The sequence below is a fragment of the Lipotes vexillifer genome, unplaced genomic scaffold (genome assembly GCF_000442215.2).
Source record: "Lipotes vexillifer unplaced genomic scaffold, Lipotes_vexillifer_v1.1 scaffold352, whole genome shotgun sequence".
Taxonomy (NCBI): domain Eukaryota; kingdom Metazoa; phylum Chordata; class Mammalia; order Artiodactyla; family Lipotidae; genus Lipotes; species Lipotes vexillifer.
Genome location: NW_006776684.1, coordinates 1,716,063 through 1,735,947, shown reverse-complemented (window position 1 = coordinate 1,735,947; position 19,885 = coordinate 1,716,063). Strand labels below are relative to the sequence as shown.

Sequence of the window (19,885 nt, the reverse complement as noted above, 5' to 3'; positions counted from 1 at the left end):
TTCCAAACTGTTCTTCTGATAAAGTCCACAGGTCCTTGCTACTCTGGGCCCCAGGCACCAGTCCACCCTCCCCTTACCCCATGGCTCCCACTCAAGTTCTCAATAACCCACGCTGCTTTCCTGCTCATGCAGCACACACTGGCCTCAGGGCTTTCGTCCATGCTGCTCCCTTGCCCGGAACTTTCCTCCCTCTACCTCTGCTTGGTTCACCTCTGCCCACCCTTCCTAAGGACCTCCCCAAGTCTGATGGGGGCACCCTTCCTGAAGCTCATGGTGCTGCCCCATCACAGCGCTCATGGCTCGAATGTACCTGGCTGGTTATTTCTCCGACCCCCCTTCAGACTGTAAACTCTGTGTCCACTTTGATCACCAGTTTATCCCCAGGCCTATCACTGAGCCTGGAACACATGGTCCTCAATAAACACGTGTTGAGTGAACGGGTGAACATATTACTGACTGACCCCTCCTTAGGAGATGATGTCGAAGCTACTAAAAATTAACTGAAGAAAGATGGCCAACTTTGCGGTAAATAGATTATCCATTGTAAGTAGTTATTTGTCCTTAAACCCTGCTAAACAGAATCACATACTTTCGTAGTTGGACCTTAGAAATTACATAGTTCAAAGATGACATCTACATGCACACATACCAATGTTCCCACAACCCAGGCCAAAGCTGGCATCACCAATTAGAACAACCTCTCCTGAGCCTTGCAGGTAGCCGGCACCAACTGATTGGAGGTAACAAGGTAAAGCCTGTTTCCCATCTCCGAAAAGGCTAAACGTTAAATTTATAAATCAAGGACTATCACCTGGTCACCTGCCCCAGGTCACCAGCTCTATTCACAGTGGAAGAGCCACGGTCAGAGCCCAGACTGCCTGACTCCCAAATCAGCTCAGTTCCAACCATGCAACGCTTATTTGTAAATCTCTTGCAGTGAGTAGCTAGCTTACTTAAGTGCGTTTGCTTTAATTAATAATAAATATCTAATATGGAAATGTGTTTTCTCCAGCCGCTTAAATGGGCATCACTGATCATGGGGGCCCCAGACTGCAGGCCCCACCCAGGAGGCGCTGACCAGCCTTCCGAGTAACGGGAAATGCCTATCACCCCGAAAACTCGGACAAGCGGGGACTCACGGCAGTTTCTCTCGTCGCTCATGTCCCCACAGTCGTTGTCAAAATCACACCACCAGATGCTGTTGATACAGTTCCCATTGCTGCACCGATACTGGTTGCGGAGACAGGTGTTCTCTGGCCATTGGGGGAGACAGAGGAGGAAACGAAACCAATATCATTCTTCCTGCTGGACCACAAGGCTTTCTCTTTTGAGTGTCCATTTGTCTTACTCAAATAACATGCCTTAGATGGCAGAGGGGAAGGGGGATGCTACACACACGTGCCCGCAGGGAAGCAAGCATCCAAGGGGGCCCCCTTCTCTCCTCTTTTAATTAAAATTGGGGCTTCCCTGGTGGCGCAGTGGTCGGGAGTCCGCCTGCTGATGCAGGGGACACTGGTTCGTGCCCCGGTCCGGGAGGATCCCATGTGCTGCGGAGTGGCTGGGCCCGTGGGCCATGGCCGCTGAGCCATGCGTGTCCAGGGCCTGTGCTCCGCAGTGGGAGAGGCCGCAGCAGTGAGAGGCCCGCGTACCGCAAAAAAAAAAAAAAACTGGAGCAGAGGCAGCTAGGAGCATCAGAGGGGGTCGCGATGATGAAAAAGGAGAGTGGTGGTGCCAGGTGGGTCTAGTGGATACAGTGGGTCTAGTACCAATGTTATAAAATACTAATTTCACAAGGAACTCCTTAAGGCCACGGCCGCCGAGCCTGCGCGTCCGGAGCCTGCGCTCCGCAACGGGAGAGGCCACAACGGGGAGGGGCCCCGCGACCCAAAAAAAAAAAAAAAAACTGGAGCAGAGGCAGCTAGGAGCATCAGAGGGGGTCGCGATGATGAAAAAGGAGAATGGTGGTGCCAGGTGGGTCTAGTGGATACAGTGGGTCTAGTACCAATGTTATAAAATACTAATTTCACAAGGAACTCCTTAAGGGACTGTGTACAAAGATCCAAACATATATTCAGTGTATCTATATAGTTTATACAGACTATGGTCATATATATTCACATATATTCCACTTATTAACGAGGAAGGTTATGGAGATTTGCTTTACATATTCTTGCGGATTTTTTTTCTACTTCAAACCATGACTTCTTCAAAGCAAGCAGTTACAATTCCTCACACAGAAAAAAAGGCACTGTTTAGTCGACTGGGTCGAGAACACGTGATGACTGGCCTCCTGTTTGGACAACCAAAGGCATTCTGACAGGGATACAGAGAGGCCCTCTTCTTCTGCTGGAATTCAGTGTTAACTCCATTTCTTTCCCAACAACTTTAAGATGATGTCGAGAGCCTGAAAGAGAGTCTCCTGTGTCTCAGAAGAAAAGGTTCATTTTCTTTCCGTTTGTATTTCTTAAGAGAGCCCAGAAGGCCACTTTGGGTAAACGGAAAAACTAGACAGGAAAGAAAGATTTAGCAGGTTTTCAGGGGGAAAATGTTAGAATCCGTGTTGAAAGGGGGAGTGGAACGAGGCTGCTGCAGCCACTTGGCCAGGGCTTGGGAGGAAAGGCTTGAAGTCCTCTGCAATATTGGCTGGAAAGTTCAGACGTTCCCAGGCTGGCAGGGGGCGGGGGGCAGGGGGGCGGAAAGCTGCTGGATGAGATGTGGTGAACTCTGAAGGAGTCCGACCAGTCCCTTGCCCAAGTCAGGGTGGTGTGACTTACGGAAGCAGGAGAAGCTGGAGAAGGTAGATGTGGGGCGTGGATGAGAAGAGGAAGAGGTGGGGAAAAAAAAGAAAGGGGCACTCAGAGGAAAGCCTGCATCTCCTGACACTAATCCTAAAAGCAGCTCTTATTTTTAAAAGAACAGCATGGGCCTGTTCTGGATGAGGACTGAGGGATCACGGGCCTTGGAGCCTGAACCAGGATGTCTGTATCTAGGGGGGTTTAATTTCTACCTTGGGCATTTTTAATAACCCCAAACATGAGTGCATCGAGGACACCCGGAGCGGGGACAGAAGGGAGGGGGGATGGTGGGAAAAGGAAAGGGACGCACCTTCTTTGACACACGTGCTGTTCTTCAGCTGATAGCCGTGAGGACACTCACACATCAGGTCCCCGGACGGGAGGGTGCTGCCGGACACACCGTCTGGACACCTGCAGCTCCTAGAGTTGTTGGCCTTGGGCAGACACAGCAGGCTGCATGGCCTGGATGCACAGGAGGTGCTTCCTGGAACGGAGACAGATGGCAGTGGCCAGGTTAGTAAACACCAGGGTGCACCAAACGCAGGCCTGAGGCCCAGGGCGGCCTCCTCCTTTTACAGACCCAGCAACACGAAGCTCAGGAAGGGAAAGACGTGGCGAGTGTGAGCCGGGCCCCGGCTGGATCAGATGGCCCCAGAACCAAGCCAGGCACCCACCGGTCCTCCTGGGAATCTGAAATCAGGACGCTGAGACACCACAAGGTAGGTGGGGAGCTGGATCCAGGAGGAGAGTCAGGCCCCATGGGCGTCACAGGCGCCGCAGGGCGTCACAGGCGCTGCAGGGCGTCACAGGCGCGCCGCAGGGCGTCACAGGCGCTGCAGGGCGTCACAGGCGCTGCAGGGCGTCACAGGCGTGCCGCAGGGCGTCACAGGCGCGCCGCAGGGCGTCACAGGCGCTGCAGGGCGTCACAGGCGCTGCAGGGCGTCACAGGCGCGCTGCAGGGCGTCACAGGCGCGCTGCAGGGCGTCACAGGCGCGCTGCAGGGCGTCACAGGCGCGCTGCAGGGCATCACAGGAGCTGCAGGGCAAGCCAAAACCTGTACAAGTCAGAGCCGTGCAGGTAGGATCAGTCTCTGCAGCGTCAGGACGATGAAGCCAACTTATGGAGAGAAGAAAGGATGACACCAGGACGAGGGAAGAGGGAGGGGGAGGGAAGGCGGCTTTGCCAGGCCCAGCCCCAGTCCCCATTGGCACACCTGCACCTCCTATATTGGCTCCCTTCCTATCCCCCTTCATTCTTTCCACAGCACTTTTCACTTGAGTTAGCTTCAGTGAGTTTACTATACCTTGTGACCCCCAAAGTCCTTAATTAGAATATACACCTGAGAAATGACAGGGCTCGGACAAAAATCTGGGCCTGCCCTTCTCAATTCCTTTGTGCCAGGGCACAGCTGCTGAGCTCAATGAGGAACCAACCAGAGACCCATTAGGCAATAAATCCACATGCAATGAACCCACATAAGGACCAGTCACTGTTGATCTAGCCCACTATTTCCAATCTTTTCTCTGGTTCAGCTTTCCAAAGAGAGTGCCAGCTAGAGTCCATACAATCCTCCACTGCACTCTCAAGGGAGGACTTCTGTGGATGGGCAGTGATGGAAAAGGTGTTTTCTACCCTCCACGTCTTTCTGGGTAGGAGAGAGAGGACCCATAACCATTTCCTAACAACTGAAAATATGATGCAACTATAAAGCAACGTGAAAGCCATGTAAATTAAGAAATGTATTTTTTCCTTTTGCCTGTGACTACTCATCACCAAAACTGGGAAAAATAAACATAAGTGCTTGGATAAAACTCAACTGATAAAGATTCTTCAGCTGTGCCATCTCATGGACAGAGAACGCCACCAGAACGAAATCCAAGTAACCGGTTTCCAGTCAGCCAAGATCTGAACTATGCCACGCCTCTGCTGGCCTCTGGTTGGGAAACAGGGTGCATTAATGACAATCGGTACTCAGATGGGTGTTGACACACTCAGAAGCCTTGGATGTGTTGGCACCTCATCGGTGTTTAACTGGTATTACACATAAAAATAAACCCCCGCCATGGTACAGCAACAGTATTGCTTTCATGCTAAGGATCCAAGAGCACAAGGCATTACCAAGTGGATAAAATACACACATCCACAGGGGGAGATCTGTATGATGCAACATTCAAAAGGGGTTTGCAAATGACCCCATCAACCTATAGGCTGGATTATCATAGTGAATAACCTGCTGACTGGAGCAGAAATGCCAGAAACCAGCTCCCGCTCATCTGTTCCGTGGGCAGACACTGTCCCTTTATCTCAAATACACCTGCCGTGGGCTGCAGGAGGGAATGTTGAGCTGCCAGTAACGAAAACAACCCCATCTGGGGTTCTGGAACATGTTCTTTGTATTCAAAGGATGCTGTACTGTTTGACGTTCCAAGAAATTAAACAATAATAGAGTATTTGAAAAATACTCAACGACAGGAGTATTTTCACATGGGTCGTGTCTGTAAAATAACACAACTGACATTCTCCCGTGCAGGGCAAACGTTCCCACCCAAAGAAGAGGCAAAAGTACAGTCAGTGCCCAAAGGGAGATGCGGTAATTCAGGAGATGGGTCTCAACAGACTTGAATGAATCTGCAGCCGGAGAGGCAGGGCCAGGGACAAACCCCAACCTAGGCAGCCAAGTCACTGACCCCAAGAGTTAGGCAGGGCAGGAGTGTGTGGGCAGGTCCAAAGCCACAGTACAGAAAATGGGAGTGTGCTAGTTACAGAGAACCCGGGAGAGCAAGGAGGAGGATTCAGCACAGTTCCACCACCACACAGCTAGAGACCCCTCACCCAGGATGCCACAGCCTTTTGTGGGCAAGGTGGGCCATGTGAAGAGAAGACCAAACACTTAGCCCCGCAGTGTCTTCACCAGGCATAGTCAGAACACTGTTAGATTTCCTCTTTGGAAAACTCCCCCAGAACCAGTTTAGGAGCCAAAATTGCTATTATCTTGCTTAACAATCTACGTACTTGACAATTATCAAATCTACCCCACATAATAAATATCTGCCTTCGTTACGGATACTGAAAAGCATGTGCTTACTGCAGGCTCTGAAGGAGAACTCCAAAATATTTTAACCCATTACAGCATCAGTTGCATACATTAATAGCCTTGCAAAGTAAGCTGTTTTAAGGAAAAAAAAACACTCTTTATGAAGAGTTAATTCCAGTAACGCTGTGTAAAAATCAGCCCGGTATAAAGACGAAAATATGCATCTGTTTATAACCCAATATCCCAAAGAGACACTTTGCAAGTGAACAAAATTCTTGTCCTAAACAAGAATCAATCAAAACCTAGTACTCCTCGATCACTGTTGTATCCCACGGCACTGCTAATCCAACAACAGATCACAGACGGAAGAGAGCCTGATGGTTTTATTGAAGTTCAAGCTGTGAAGTCAACTAGGCCATGGCTCAAATTCTCACCACTTACTAAATGTGTGATGGAGAAAAGGTACGGAACCTGACTTCCACATTCTCATCTATAAAATGGGAATAATAATACACATGGCCTTGGGGAAGGTTAACTGAGGTTATACAAGCCCACTGGGCAAGTTAGTGTGGTGCTTATGACACAGCAAGATCCCTCAGAGTAAATGTCGTTATCACTCTACACACGGCTAGTACAAAGTCCTGTGTGTGTTAGGAGCAGACGACAAAGTTAATAAAGCTCGACTGGCACCAGGGATTGCCAATACCCATCATGAACTTGTAATACTCTCAGCGTCTGACAAAGCAGACAGGATTGAGCAAACAAGTTCAAGGCCAGGAGGCACCCAATGCACACAGGCAGTGCTGGCAGCCAGGTGCCACTGCAAATGCTTTGATTTAACCCAAACCGGCCTGAGACATGACAAACTGGCTTCACTGGCCCTGTGTCTGCGGGCAGGAGGTCCCCGGGAAGCAGGAGACAGGCCATGATTCCCCCTTTATGTCTCAAAGAGTCACCTTCCTTTAAACTAGCCAGAGTAGCTCCGGGGTCACAGCGGTGACCTCATGGCAGCTGAGAGGAAGTGACCAGCCGAGACTCGGGATGGGAACCGGGGTTTACGGGTCCATCGGAACACAGTATTGCAGGAGCTGAGGCTGTGTGCTCAGCCAACACATGCTGACAAGCACATGTCAAAATGCAGACCTGCTTTTCTGGACGGGGACGTAACTTGAAGAAATGCTGAGAATTCCCTCGGCTTGCCAGAGGGGCGGATCAGTAGGGCTGGGTGTCCTCCGTCAAAGGCCCTGAGATTTCAGCCCCTGGAGCTGGAAAGCATGATTCCTTTCTCTCTCCTTATTTCATTCTTTTTTTTTTTTTTAATCTTTTTCTTTTTTTTTGTCTTTGAGGTGTGTGTGTGCGCGTGCGCTTTTTCTGTATTCTGTCTCTCTGCCCTATTTCAAAACAGGCACCTCCTCTAAGAAAGAATGTGACTTCGTCTTGTGGCAGAACTGGAACAAAAGCCCAGCTCCTAAACAAGGGAGGGGTCTTTGGGAAAGCTAATTCACATCTGCGATTTTGTTCCCTAATCTAGAAACCATGGACCATAATACCAGCCCTGCCCACCTCACGGGTCAGCTGTGAAGACATAACAATAATGCAGACTTCCATTTCTAGGATACTTTACAGTTTTCCAAGCGTGTTTTCATGCTCTCTTCATTAGTCCCCAAAGGACAGCAGTGATATCTATAACCGTATTATTTCCCCTTGTCAATTTTCTCTTAGCACAGGGCCAGCCAAAAACCACAAGACAATATCAACGTTCTAGTTCAAAACAGGAAACCTAGCAGTCTGTCAATAAAGGGGAGTCAGCAGACCCAAGATGCTACTTAATCCTGCTGCGATAAAGAGGGCTCTTCTTAAAGGGACTATTCTTCTGGGGAGTACCCAGATCCCCCTCCTCTGGAATCAACAGTATGGTTGGGAGATAAACAAGGGGCAAGGGCAGTGCAGTAAGGACGAAGGTATCCTACTGAATAGTCTCGGACCCCAGGACCAGCCAGTCAGAGCCTTGCAGCAGTCCTTGAAGCCTCAGCCCACAGTCTTTCATGTAGCCATTCTCTACACCTACCAGCAACACTCCCCACCCCCATCCCTTCTTCTTTCAACAAGTATGAATTGAGCAGCTACTGAGTGCTGGTCATTGGTAAGATTACTGAGCAAAAACAAAGACAGAATCTCCTGCTTCATGGGGTTTAGAGTTTCACAGTGGGGACAAGCGAATTAAGTCATCACATAACTAGATCTCACATTGCGAGGGAAGTAGGGCTCAATGAGCAACTGGTCCTCTGAGCAACCAGAGAAGACGGGACTCCTGTCGGAAGCTATGCACCCAGCACAGCATCACTCCCTGTCAGGGTGCCAAGCGGGGATTAAGTGCACACTGGGCCTCTCCAGCTGCAACAGAAGCCACAGCACCCATCAGTCAGGGGCCAAAGGCAGGAGGAGGGTGTAATTGACCCACCGAGCACCAGCGTTCCAGGCAGGCAAAAACATGCTGTCTTCCAGCTGTTTGTGTATCATTAGAAAAGAAATTAAGATGTCATAGGAAGAAATTAAATAATGCACATGTTGTCATGACAGGGTGCCAGATCCTGCTTGATCAGAGACTGCCCACACCCAGCCCCTTTCAAGAGATCGACTCGACAGAGATTAAGGAGGAGATGCTGCCTTACCGGTTGTTTTCCCCCGGTAGAAAATCTTCAGGTCCATGGGCCCCGTGAGCCGGTTCGCCAGAATCGCCATCTCAGACCCGCTGTATTTGGAAGCTCGGAATATGCTGAGCTGTGACCAGTCATCCCAGTAGATCTCATTCTAAAAAGAAAACCTTTGTTTGTTAGTCAGCTCTTCTGTCATTTTTTCTGGACCCTCATTCAGAACAAGAGCTCCATCGTGCAGTGGACACCTAACATTCACTGGCTGAATGATCAGCCTGATCAAGATCTGACTTAAATGCAAGAGTCAGTGATTTTATCCAAACCTCACCAAATATCCACACTGAAGGAACTACCCAAAAGAAACTATCCAATAAGCATCCGATAAGTTTGACCACAAGTTGAACCCTTCCGTAGAAAATCTGAACAAGCATTTTGTGTTCTAGAGTCGAAGCACAAGTGACAGGCCACTCCCCAGGAGGCAGAGGTGGGACAGGGCTCATCTCAAGACATCAGGGAATGAAGAGAGCAAACCTCACAAGAGACCAAGACACAGAGCCAGGGACTTCCCTGGTGGCGCAGTGGTTAAGAATCTGCCTGCCAGTGCAGGGGACATGGGTTCGATCCCTGGTCCAGGAAGATCCCACATGCTGTGTAGCAACTAAGCCCACAGGCCGCAACTACTGAGCCCACGTGCTGCAACTGCTGAAGCCCGTGCACCTACAGCCCGCGTTCTGCAACAAGAGAAGTCACCACAATGAGAAGCCCACGCACTGCAATGACGAGTAGCCCCTGCTCACTGCAACTAGAGAAAGCCCACGCGCAGCAACGAAGACCCAATGCAGCCAAAAAATAAAAAATTTTTAAAAAAGACACAGAGGGCTTCCCTGGTGGTGCAGTGGTTGAGAGTCCGGCTGCCGATGCAGGGGACATGGGTTCGTGCCCCGGTCCAGGAAGATCCCACATGCCGCGGAGCGGCTGGGCCCGTGAGCTGTGGCCGCTGAGCCTGCGCGTCCGGAGCCTGTGCTCCACAACGGGAGAGGCCACCACAGTGAGAGGCCCACGTACCGCAAAAAAAAAAAAAAAAAAAAAAAAGACACAGAGCCAAAATGAGGCTACCGATACTGAAAGGCAAGCCAGGAATTTTCATGGGATGCAACCTCAAACTATGAAAGGCGAACAGTGAGCATCCTGGACCCCTGGCAGCTCTGTCTGGCCTCCCACCCTACGGGCAGAAAGAAACTGCCTCCAATTCAGAAATGAGCTGATTTTCTAAGTTAGATAAGCATCTCTGCAAAAATCCAGAGACAGCAGGCTCTACACCTCAGTCTGCTCCTCACCTACACTGACAGGATGTCCAATGCTGGAACAAGTGAGGCCCCACCTTAAAGACAGCAATGGCGTAGGGGTGTGGGAGGTTGTCCAGGATGACGGAGCGCTGCTGGCCGCTGAAAGTGATCCGCTCGATGCAGTCCAGGTAGGCATCCGTCCAGTAGATCCACCGCTCGTCCACGGTGATGCCATTGGGCCACTTCACGTCCTCCGACACAAGACGATAGGCAGCCGAACCATCCATGTTGCTCCGGTAAATGCCAGGCCTCAGGTCCCCCCAGTCGGTCCAGAACATCACCCTGGCCAAAACCGGGGAAGAGCACACATCCCATCAGAACTGGGGAAATGGGAGCTCAAAAACTGCTCCGAAGAGATAAGAATTCAGCCAGTTAGTTCAGCACTGTTATTATAATCTCTAATTCTAATAGGTAAAGCCACTTAATTCCTTGACCCACAAATTCTTTTATTGGAATTTATCTATGGATATAATCAAGTTATGCAAAGACAATGTACAAAGATGTTCATCACAGCGTTGTTCATACTAGCCAAAAATATATATATATATATAGGTGCGTATACACATATATATTTAGGTGTATATACACGTATACACACAAAGATGTTAATCTATAAAGTGATACATTATGGTACACACAAAAGAATATTATGATGTCTAAAGAGCCACATGTGCTCACATAAAACAATCTTCAAACCATATTAAATATTTTTAAAACATGCAGAATAGTAAATATCCTATAGTCTTTTCTGATACGCGTGTGTGTGTGTGTGTCCGTGTGTGTCTGTCTGTGTGTGTCTGTGTTTAAAGGGCATACACGTGTACGTCGGTAAAAATAAACTCTGAATGATAACTCTTAACCAAGGAACTGTTAACAATGATTACCCCTAGGAAATGTGAGGGTGAAGAGTTAAGAGAATGGAGGAAACAAATATTTTTCATTTCATCAACTTCTACTCTCTTTTAATATTTGTAATCAAATGCATATCTTATTTTCAGAATTTTCTTTTAAAAATCGATCTAACTCTCAATCATAAATGCTCGAAAGCCTCATCCAGAATTTCCCTTTTAGCTCTGTTTCCTTAAGTTAATAATAAATTAGTAAAAAGCACCTCTGCATTTCCCAAGTGCATACAAACTGCTGGTAAGAAAACACAAGCTGGGGGGCAGAGAAAAGAAGCAAGGGGTTAAATGTGTGTATCACACGTTAAACTCAAGATAAAGACTCCCTACAGTATCCAGCTACGTTGGCCTGACTATGTCCAGAAAGACTTTTAATACTACCTTTTGTTAGAGAAACACTCCACAGCTGTGAGACATCTGGGTGCCTACAGAGATTCCGATGCTTGCTAATGGAAAGGGGATGGAGTTAGCTGCCCAGGATGACTAAGCGATGGTTCCAAGACTTACAGGTCACAGATTATTTCAACCACAATCATTAGAAACAAGTTTCTGTCCAGCAGTTTGCCTTTCCATGAGAATCTGTCTGTTGCAGCGTTGGACACACACAGATTTCCTTTGGGACCGCACTTACCCGTCTTGGGGCACGAGGACCAGAGCCCTGGGCCGATCAAGCACAGAGGAATTGACAATCGTGAGTCGGAAGTCGCCATCTGGATTCCCCACCTGACAAATAAAGGAGGGGAAAAGGCCAAGATGGGTCTGAGCTCCTTAAAAGACCCACATTGCAAAGTTTCCTACTTGGCTCCCTCCTACAGATGAGTCCCTTTATGGCCGCCTGATTCCCCTACAGACTGATCTGGAAAACTGCCCTGATCTCCAACCAGAATGAGTTCTTCCCTCCTCTGGCTCAGGTGACAATTCTCACACAGTCTGACAGCGGAGCCAGCGCCACTTGATGACCTGCACGAAGTAAGTGCTCACTGTGTGTTTACTGACTCCACCCACCTCCGCTGCTCCAAGCTCCAAAGCCACCGATGGCTCTGCTTTGTCCACAAAACAAATACTCAACGTCACCGCCTGGCCGTGTAAGAGCCTCCACAGACTGCTCTCTCCACACTCTCTCCTCCACACAGGCTCCTACAACTTCAGGGAGGCTGGTCTTCTCATGGTTCTCCAAGCCTGACATAATTGCTCCCGTCTGCTCCCGCCATATCCACCCCCAGGTCCACCTGCTCTGCTGACCCTTCTGAGCCGCCTCGATCAAGGGGCAGCCACTCTTACACCATTTCACACACAGTATTTGAGTTGTACACTGTGGACGCGTGTGGACACTGAAGCTTTACCTGCACCCTTCTAGCAGAGCGCTGACCACACTCAATTAAAAAAAGGAGCGGAAGAGTAGTAACAAGACCACCGATGCACCGCTCAGTGTGTGCCCGGTGCTGTGCATCTTTCCATTCCGTTCTCTCAACCACCCTGTGAGGGGAACACTCCAATGATCCCCTCCTCGGTCACGGCTCAGCTCAGATGTCCCTTCCAAGACACTTCCTCTCCCCAGTCACACAGTCACATTGCCCCATTTGATGTTCTTTGCAGCACGTGGCACCAACAGGACGGATGGACTTATTTCTTCATTATTTCGCTTCCTCCACTAAAACCTAATCTCTCTCAGCACAGGGACCTGTGTGTCTTGCCTCCTGCTCTATCATCATGACCTAAAACCATACCTGGCATGAAGTGTGCCCGAAAACAGCACTTGTCAAATGACTGAGTGGATAAAGGAATCCTCACCTTACAGATGAAGAAACTGCAGCTTAGAAGGGATAAGAAACTTGCCCAAGTCACTTAGCTACTAGAATAAAGACTGAACCCAGGGCTTCCCTGGCGGCGCAGTGGTTGAGAGTCCGCCTGACGATGCAGGGGACGCGGGTTCATGCCCCGGTCCGGGAGGATCCCACATGCCGCGGAGCGGCTGGGCCCGTGAGCCATGGCCGCTGAGCCTGCACGTCCGGAGCCTGTGCTCCGCAACGGGAGAGGCCACAACAGTGAGAGGCCCGCGAACCGCAAAAAAAAAAAAAAGAAGACTGAACCCAGGTCTGTCTCTCGAGTTTGTGGCTTTTGTCATGCAACTTCCCCCAACTCTCTGGGTCTCTCTGCTTCTACTGTGCCTTCCAGTAAACCACAAGTCATGTCTCCCCAGTGAAATCAGTATAAAGAGGTGCGGAGGCAGCGCCCCACTGCCTCAGCAGGAACATGCAGGAGTTGAGCATATGCCTAGGAGACCATGACTTCTTACCCTCCTAGTGCCCTGCGGAGCTCAGGCGCAGACAGGTGAAGTGAGGATACGAGAGAACCTACCTTACAGGGTGGCTGTGAGAAGTGAATCAAATAATTCATGCAAAGTGGTTCCAACAGGGCTCCTCATCATTAATAACAATGATATTATGATAATAATCACGATATTATCTTCATTATGCTAATTGACAGCATAATACTCGAGTGTGGCATTGTAAGAACGCTACGGTATCATTATCATCATTGCTGTTACTACTCTATGCTTCTGCTAGCCCAAAAGTAGTATTCAGGTATCGTAATGAAATCTCTGTTTGACAGATTCAGGCACCCTGTTCGCACACGGGACCTCCATTCTCTGCATTTCTCAGGGAATCTCCAGAGGAATTAGACACACTGGCTCCTGCTTCTGTGTCAAATCTGGCTCACAGCCCAGGGGCTCCCCTGCTTGCACAATTAAGGACATACCTCAATCTTTTTGAAGCCAGAATCCACCCAGTAAAGTAACTGGCTGAGGGGTTCAAAAGCCAAGGCTTCCACTGTCTCCAGGCCAGAACTGATGATCACCTCTTGCCCTGCACTCCCGTTCAAACAGAGGCGCTGATGAGAAAGAAAGAAGAAGAAACGGTGTGAAATGTTCAAATGACCTCCAGCCAAATCAGTCCCTTCGATGGGATCCCACTTATTCAATTGGCTTGAAGGGTGAGGGCGGAGATGTTTTATATTCGCAAGTGTTCCAGATGCATGAAGCTGGTTTTTAATAAAAGCATTTCTAAAATGGATTATGGCTTCCTGTTTGAAGCAGAATAACCAAACAGAACTGAATCTTTTATATCACCTTGCATTATCATCGTGAACACCAGTCACTGAGCTGTGCTGTATCACAATAATGAGGTGGAGATGACCAAAACGCATAAGTCTGTCTGCTTTTAAAATAAACGAAACCAGATTGCTGTTATTTTTTAAATCCTGTGTCTGCTTTTTATAAAAAGTCTTTCCTCCCTCGGGAGGCTCCTAGCCATCAGGTGCTATCGCTGGGACAGTAACGGGCAGTAGTCACTGCCACCACCCCCCCCCCCACCAAACCCTTCGGATACCTGGGCCCTGTAAAATTTCTGTTGGGTTGCAAGTCCAGATAAAACTTGCTGGAATTGCTTTTCTAAAAGGATTAAATAAGCAATGAATAAATATCAAATAGCTCTCCTTTAAAATGCATGGGTCTGAGGGTATGGCCATCTATCTGGCCTGCATGGCGACCTTGACAGCTTACTTCCTGGTTCTTGACTGTGCTCAGAATAGCTGAAATGGATAATTACGTGAACTATGGAGAAGTCAAGTGTTACTATATCACGGCTTGGAAAGAAGGATGCTAACGAGGCAGTGCGTAGATAGGGAGGGACTAACAGTGCTACATACCGAATCCTAAAATCTTCCCAGCAGGTAAAGGGAGACCTCACTTATAAGCAATACCGCAGACTGGGGGCTCCCTCTGTCCTTCCTACAAGGACAGAGGGAGGTAGGGGAAGAACATACTAAAACAGAAAACTGAAAAGTGTCATCTGTTGGCCCTGAGAGGAGTTACAACTTAAAAACCTCCAATTACCCATCTCCTTGGGCCACTCTGAAAGAAGCTTACCAGGACCGGGCAGTCACGAGGCACAACCCCCACGAGCAGACCCAGAGTGGACGCACCTGGATGATGTCCAAGGCCAGGTCGGACCAATACAAGCAGTTGCGCTCATAGTCGAAGTCCAGGGCCACCGCTGCCCGCAGACCGGTGAGAGGCAACTGCTCGGTGGCTCCGGAGGTCAAGTCGTAGCGGTGGATGGACTTGCGCATAGCGTACAGGATGAACTCGCTCTCCTCTGCACAGGCACACAAAGACGACAGGGGGCTGGACCTGGGGATGCTGAACGGGTCCTCGCACGTCTGACCCTCTTTTTTCTCACCCATAAACCTCAGAGCCACTGCACGTGGCGCGGGTCAAGTGAGAACGTAGGAATCCAGACTTAGAAGGTGGGTAAGGGAATCACATTTCTGCCTTGGGCAAGTTTCTTAAACTCCCGTGAATCTCTGTTTCCTTTGCAAAGTGTCTACTTGCTACATTTTTTAAAAATCTAGATTCCCTCCAGTAGTCATGCTCCAATAGCTATTCTTCAGAGCTCGGCCTAAAAGTTTTGGTCACACTTGACAAAATAATTACACCAATCAGCACGTTCCTCCTCGTCACAGGACTGCATCACGTGGCATCGTAATCTTGTTGACTAGAGACCCCAAGTCGCTGAAGACTTACAGCTAAGTTTCCTAATCTATTTACTCACCCATTCAATACTGTTCACAATGACACAGAGCCATTATATCACCCTACTATATTTTCAAAGCAATAATACATCCTTGGCCACCTACAAAATGTTTTACAACACAATCATCACAAAGATTCTATTTCTACTTAAATACTTACACAACGTACGTACTATGTACCAGGCATTGTCTGATCCCAGTAACAACTGTATAAAGGAAGAACTACTATTAACTTGATTTTACAAATGAGAAAACTGAGAGCAAAGAGGTTAAGTAACCCACTCAAGGTCACACAACTAGTAAGTGGCAGAACCAAGACTTGAACCCGGATGGTCTGGATCCAGAGTCTATGTTTTAACACCCAATGGTGTAACACCGATGGTGCCATTTTTCAAGACATAGAAATAGAAGCCCAGGGTGCTTACGGGACTGACTTAACGTCAGACAACTAGGAATGTGAAGAGCTGGTGCTCTATCTCTTCCACTTAGGGAACAGCCTGGAAAACATCCAGATTCTTCCAAGGGAATGGAGATGAGCAACACACCTGCATCCATATCTGAGGCATCCGTTGTGACAATATGTTACATCTGGCACCAAGCTGCAAATCTGGATCCCTCTGCTGCATGCCTGCACGGTGACTGTGGTGGTTTTCTCTCTCTCATCCCATTTATTCAACGAGTTAACATGTCCTAGCCACCTCTGCTTTATAAAGGCTTCAGTATAGATAATGCACCCCCAAAATATAAGTCTACCTACTGTTTTTTACCAAAGGTAAATTTGCCTTCTTTTCCTTCAGTATTACTTCACTTCAAAAGTATCTAAGCTACCACCACACGATAACAAACCCCTGGCTTTGGTTTGCAAGAAAACCTTCCCACTGTAATTCCCAGGGGATGGAATAGTCAAGATGAAAAGTGCCCAGCTTGTAAGTGACATTGCAATCAAGCATTCTCATGGCAGCTGCCACGTGGAGATGAGGAGACACATTCACAGCAGCAAGCCCTTCACCCCACATCTCTCTACCATCTAGAAACCTCATTCTGTTGCTTTGGGTTTTTTTTTTTTTTCCTTCTAACCAACTAGTGCCTTCTGAGTAGAGTCTGAGTCCTGAAACACCTGCCTTAGGATTGGGTATAGAGGAACAGACAGCACTTTGTGTGCAATTCTTAACTTAGAAAAGAAATAGAATTCTAGGTAAATCCCAGCCATACATGAGCCCAGCCTAGAGATGTGCGTTATTATCCTAATCTCAAAGGAAGAAAAATGACTTCACTTTTAAAAATCCTTCCAGACGACCAGATTACCTCATCTTTGCAAACATAGTATGGTTCCACATTAGTCCTATAAAACCATCTTTTCCTTTCTTGGTACATCCCTGCCTTCTATTCCATGCTTTAAAAAAAAAAAAAAAAACATTTAGGAGGTGGCCTACACTACACATGAGATTTTTCCACTTCATTCCCTATTCTATCCTCTCCTATCAGAAGAGAAAATAGCTTTCCTACCAGTTCAGACAGTTTTAAACAAACTGTTTTGTCCCTCGCTGAATTACCTTCAGAAATATTTATTACCAAAGTACCTACTCCAGCCCCTTAAGAGCGATCACTCAAACCCTGCTTACCCAAGCCCTCATCAATAACAGCTCTCGTGAGGGGACTGTTTGAATATTATCTGCTCATTTGTGGGAATCTGCTGAAGCCATGTTCTTTTGAAGTCTCCACAGTGAGGGATGTTAATTACTCAGTAATGATGGAAGATTAAATTAAGGGACTAATGAGCTTAGCATGAAAAACACCAGGGCAAAATGGCGAGCAGTGAGCGAAGGAGAGGGCTGCTCTTCCCTGCCCACGGAGGACGAGGCTGTTCGCTCATGCTTCCTTTGGCGCTGATGGCTGTTCCATCAGACGCCACCACCACCAATGGAGCCAGCTCCAGTCACGCACCTTCCCCCAGAGGCATGAGCAGGAGGGAGGGCTCAGAGGGAAGAGAAGCCCTACATGAAAAAGACTAGAAATGGAGCAAAGAAAGGAGAGATGCTAAGAGATTAGCTCTTCGTTAAGGTATCATAATTTCACGTCTATAATACAAATACCTCAACATCTGCCATCACCACCAAATCAACTTGAAATGTTTGGAACACATTATACCTTTATAGCATGTGCACCTGCTGCAAAAGTTTCCCCCAATGAGCATGCACATGATCACCTCAAAGAATGGGAATGACGCTCATTTGCCACTTGAGTGATGGCCAAGGAAGAGCATGAGGCTTAGAGTCTGAATTCTAGCTTTGTCACTTACCAGATGTGTGACCTCAAATAAACTGTTTAACTCTCTCCTCTGAACACAATTCCTCATATTAAAAAAAAAAAAAAAAAAAAAAAGGGGCTTCCCTGGTGGCGCAGTGGTTGAGAGTCCGCCTGCCGATGCAGGGGACACAGGTTCGTGCCCCAGTCCAGGAAGATCCCACATGCCGCAGAGCGGCTGGGGCCGTGAGCCATGGCCGCTGAGCCTGCGCGTCTGGAGCCTGTGCTCCGCAGCAGGAGAGGCCACAATAGTGAGAGGCCCGCGTAATGCAAAAAAACAAAACGAAACAAAACAAAACAAAAAATGGAGCTAATAATAATATCTGCTTCACTGGGTAGCTCTAAGGACTAAACTGATAACGCATGGAAAAGTACATTAAAATGTGTAAAATTCCATTAAAATATTAGTCATAATTATTGTTATAAAAATTAAGATAGATCACTTAGCTATTTCCCAGAAAGCCATGAGTCTCTTTCTATGACAAACAAACAGATCAAGGAACACACAGAAGGCCTAAGGGTGACCTCGGCCCCCCACGCCTAGAATACAACAGATGCCAAATAAATATTTTTCAATGAACAAAAGGGATTTCCCTCCGAAAATGTCTTCCATTCCTATAAGAACATAAGATTAGAAATAAATGTTGTTTGGATACCATGCTTAGGGGGAAATGGGAGCTCTGAGGTGCCCATCCTTTCTCTCCAGGAAGTTTGAAGAGCCGGGTGAGATCACGGGAATGCTTCAACAATGTCTTGACAAGACAAAGGGAAGAAAGCACGTCTCACCGGCCAAAGGACACGGCACCAGCTCTCCTTCCAGGCGCACTTCAACATCTCCTCCACTGCAGGTGTCCCCAGAAATCTTCCGATAGCTGTCACCCCCCCCCCCAAGAGTGAGAGGTCAGAAACATCAAAGAATAGTCATAAAGGAACATTTACCCATCCATGGACAATACAGCTTATCTATTCACTTTCCTATACAGCAAGAAGAAGGAAGGTGAATCATTCTGAATTGCTTCTGCCTGTAAATAAATGAGGCAGCCGAGACAATCTGGAGCACTGTCCCAGGCGAGAGTTTCACATATACCGTTGACCCTTGAACAGCTCCAGGGTCAGGGGCACTGACCTACCCCCCAACTATAGGTAAAAATTCACCAAAGGCAGGAACTCAAATAGTCTGAATAGAATCAGGATTAGGACCCTAGTTCTTATGATTCCACATACTGTGATCTCTCATCGAACACAAACTTTCCCCCACCTTAACTTAAAAGATCTGTACAATGAAAATACAGGTATTATATTTACTGAAGAAAATCCACATGTAAGTGGACCTTATATGCATTTCAAATGTGTATTGTTCAAGAGTCAACTGTATCTCTTCAACACGATGCTCTGAAGACGTGCACTGGCTGAAGTTTATGACTTAAGAAACAACTGGAGTTGCAGAGACGCTTACAGGCTTGCATTTTTTTCCACGGGGGGCTAGGGTGGGGAGACGAGTTTGCAAACATCAGTGTTAAATATTCCCCAAGCTACCTGAAACCTGCTACCTTGGAATTCTGGCATTTAGGGTATGAAAGGAACCCAGGTGGTCCTCTGCGCTCTCCATACCAAGTGCAGACCCGCCGTGTCCCAGACATGGCAACCTCTGTGAGACGTACCCTCTGGTTCTCCTGTAAGCAGAACCCACAGGACAAGGCACGGGAGGGGAGTGCGACTTCCCAGAAAACTCAGGATCCGGAACACAAACCTCTAATAACAAATCTTCACTCATCTTGAAGCCAAAGTCACTGAAAAGGCAAGTGGGGCTCGGTAAGGCCGCTGGTTGACACACTTCAGGTATTCTGGGACCCTCCCTTGCGACGTCCACCCTACTGCCCACCACCTGTATTGTAAGTCACTCAACATGTCCCTTTAACAAATACTCACTATTTTACACTAATGCATTTTCAAAAGAAACTTTATAACAGAGCCGTAATTGGAAAACCATTATCATATGCCATAAATAGACAGAAACGAGACAGATCATGATGCCAAAGACAAAATAATACCGACTTTTTTTTAGCTGGACCCAGTTCCCTGCCCAGAGACTCTGGGCCTGCCCTCTCATTGTTAAAAGCAATTGGCCATTGTGAAGAATTACTAGCACCCAGTGAGACTTTCTCCTTGACATGACTGGAAGGATTAAAAGAGAAATTTAGGGCTTCCCTGGTGGCGCAGTGCTTGAGAGTCCGCCTGCCGATGCAGGAGACGCGGG

The 19,885-nt window shown here is 48.0% G+C and overlaps 1 protein-coding gene across 1 annotated transcript in view; it reads right to left on the bottom strand.

Moving 5' to 3' along the window:
• The window catches only part of SORL1 (sortilin related receptor 1), a 168,034-nt gene that overhangs the window by 63,141 nt on the left and 85,008 nt on the right, over positions 1-19,885 (bottom strand). The window contains exons 15-23 of the mRNA XM_007450615.1: positions 19,290-19,418; positions 18,415-18,500; positions 14,716-14,888; positions 13,492-13,623; positions 11,363-11,454; positions 9,865-10,111; positions 8,502-8,640; positions 3,106-3,279; positions 1,140-1,253 (exon numbers count right to left, since the gene is read on the bottom strand). Coding sequence (XP_007450677.1) covers positions 1,140-1,253; positions 3,106-3,279; positions 8,502-8,640; positions 9,865-10,111; positions 11,363-11,454; positions 13,492-13,623; positions 14,716-14,888; positions 18,415-18,500; positions 19,290-19,418 — 1,286 coding nt within the window. The remainder of the gene's footprint in view (positions 1-1,139; positions 1,254-3,105; positions 3,280-8,501; positions 8,641-9,864; positions 10,112-11,362; positions 11,455-13,491; positions 13,624-14,715; positions 14,889-18,414; positions 18,501-19,289; positions 19,419-19,885) is intronic.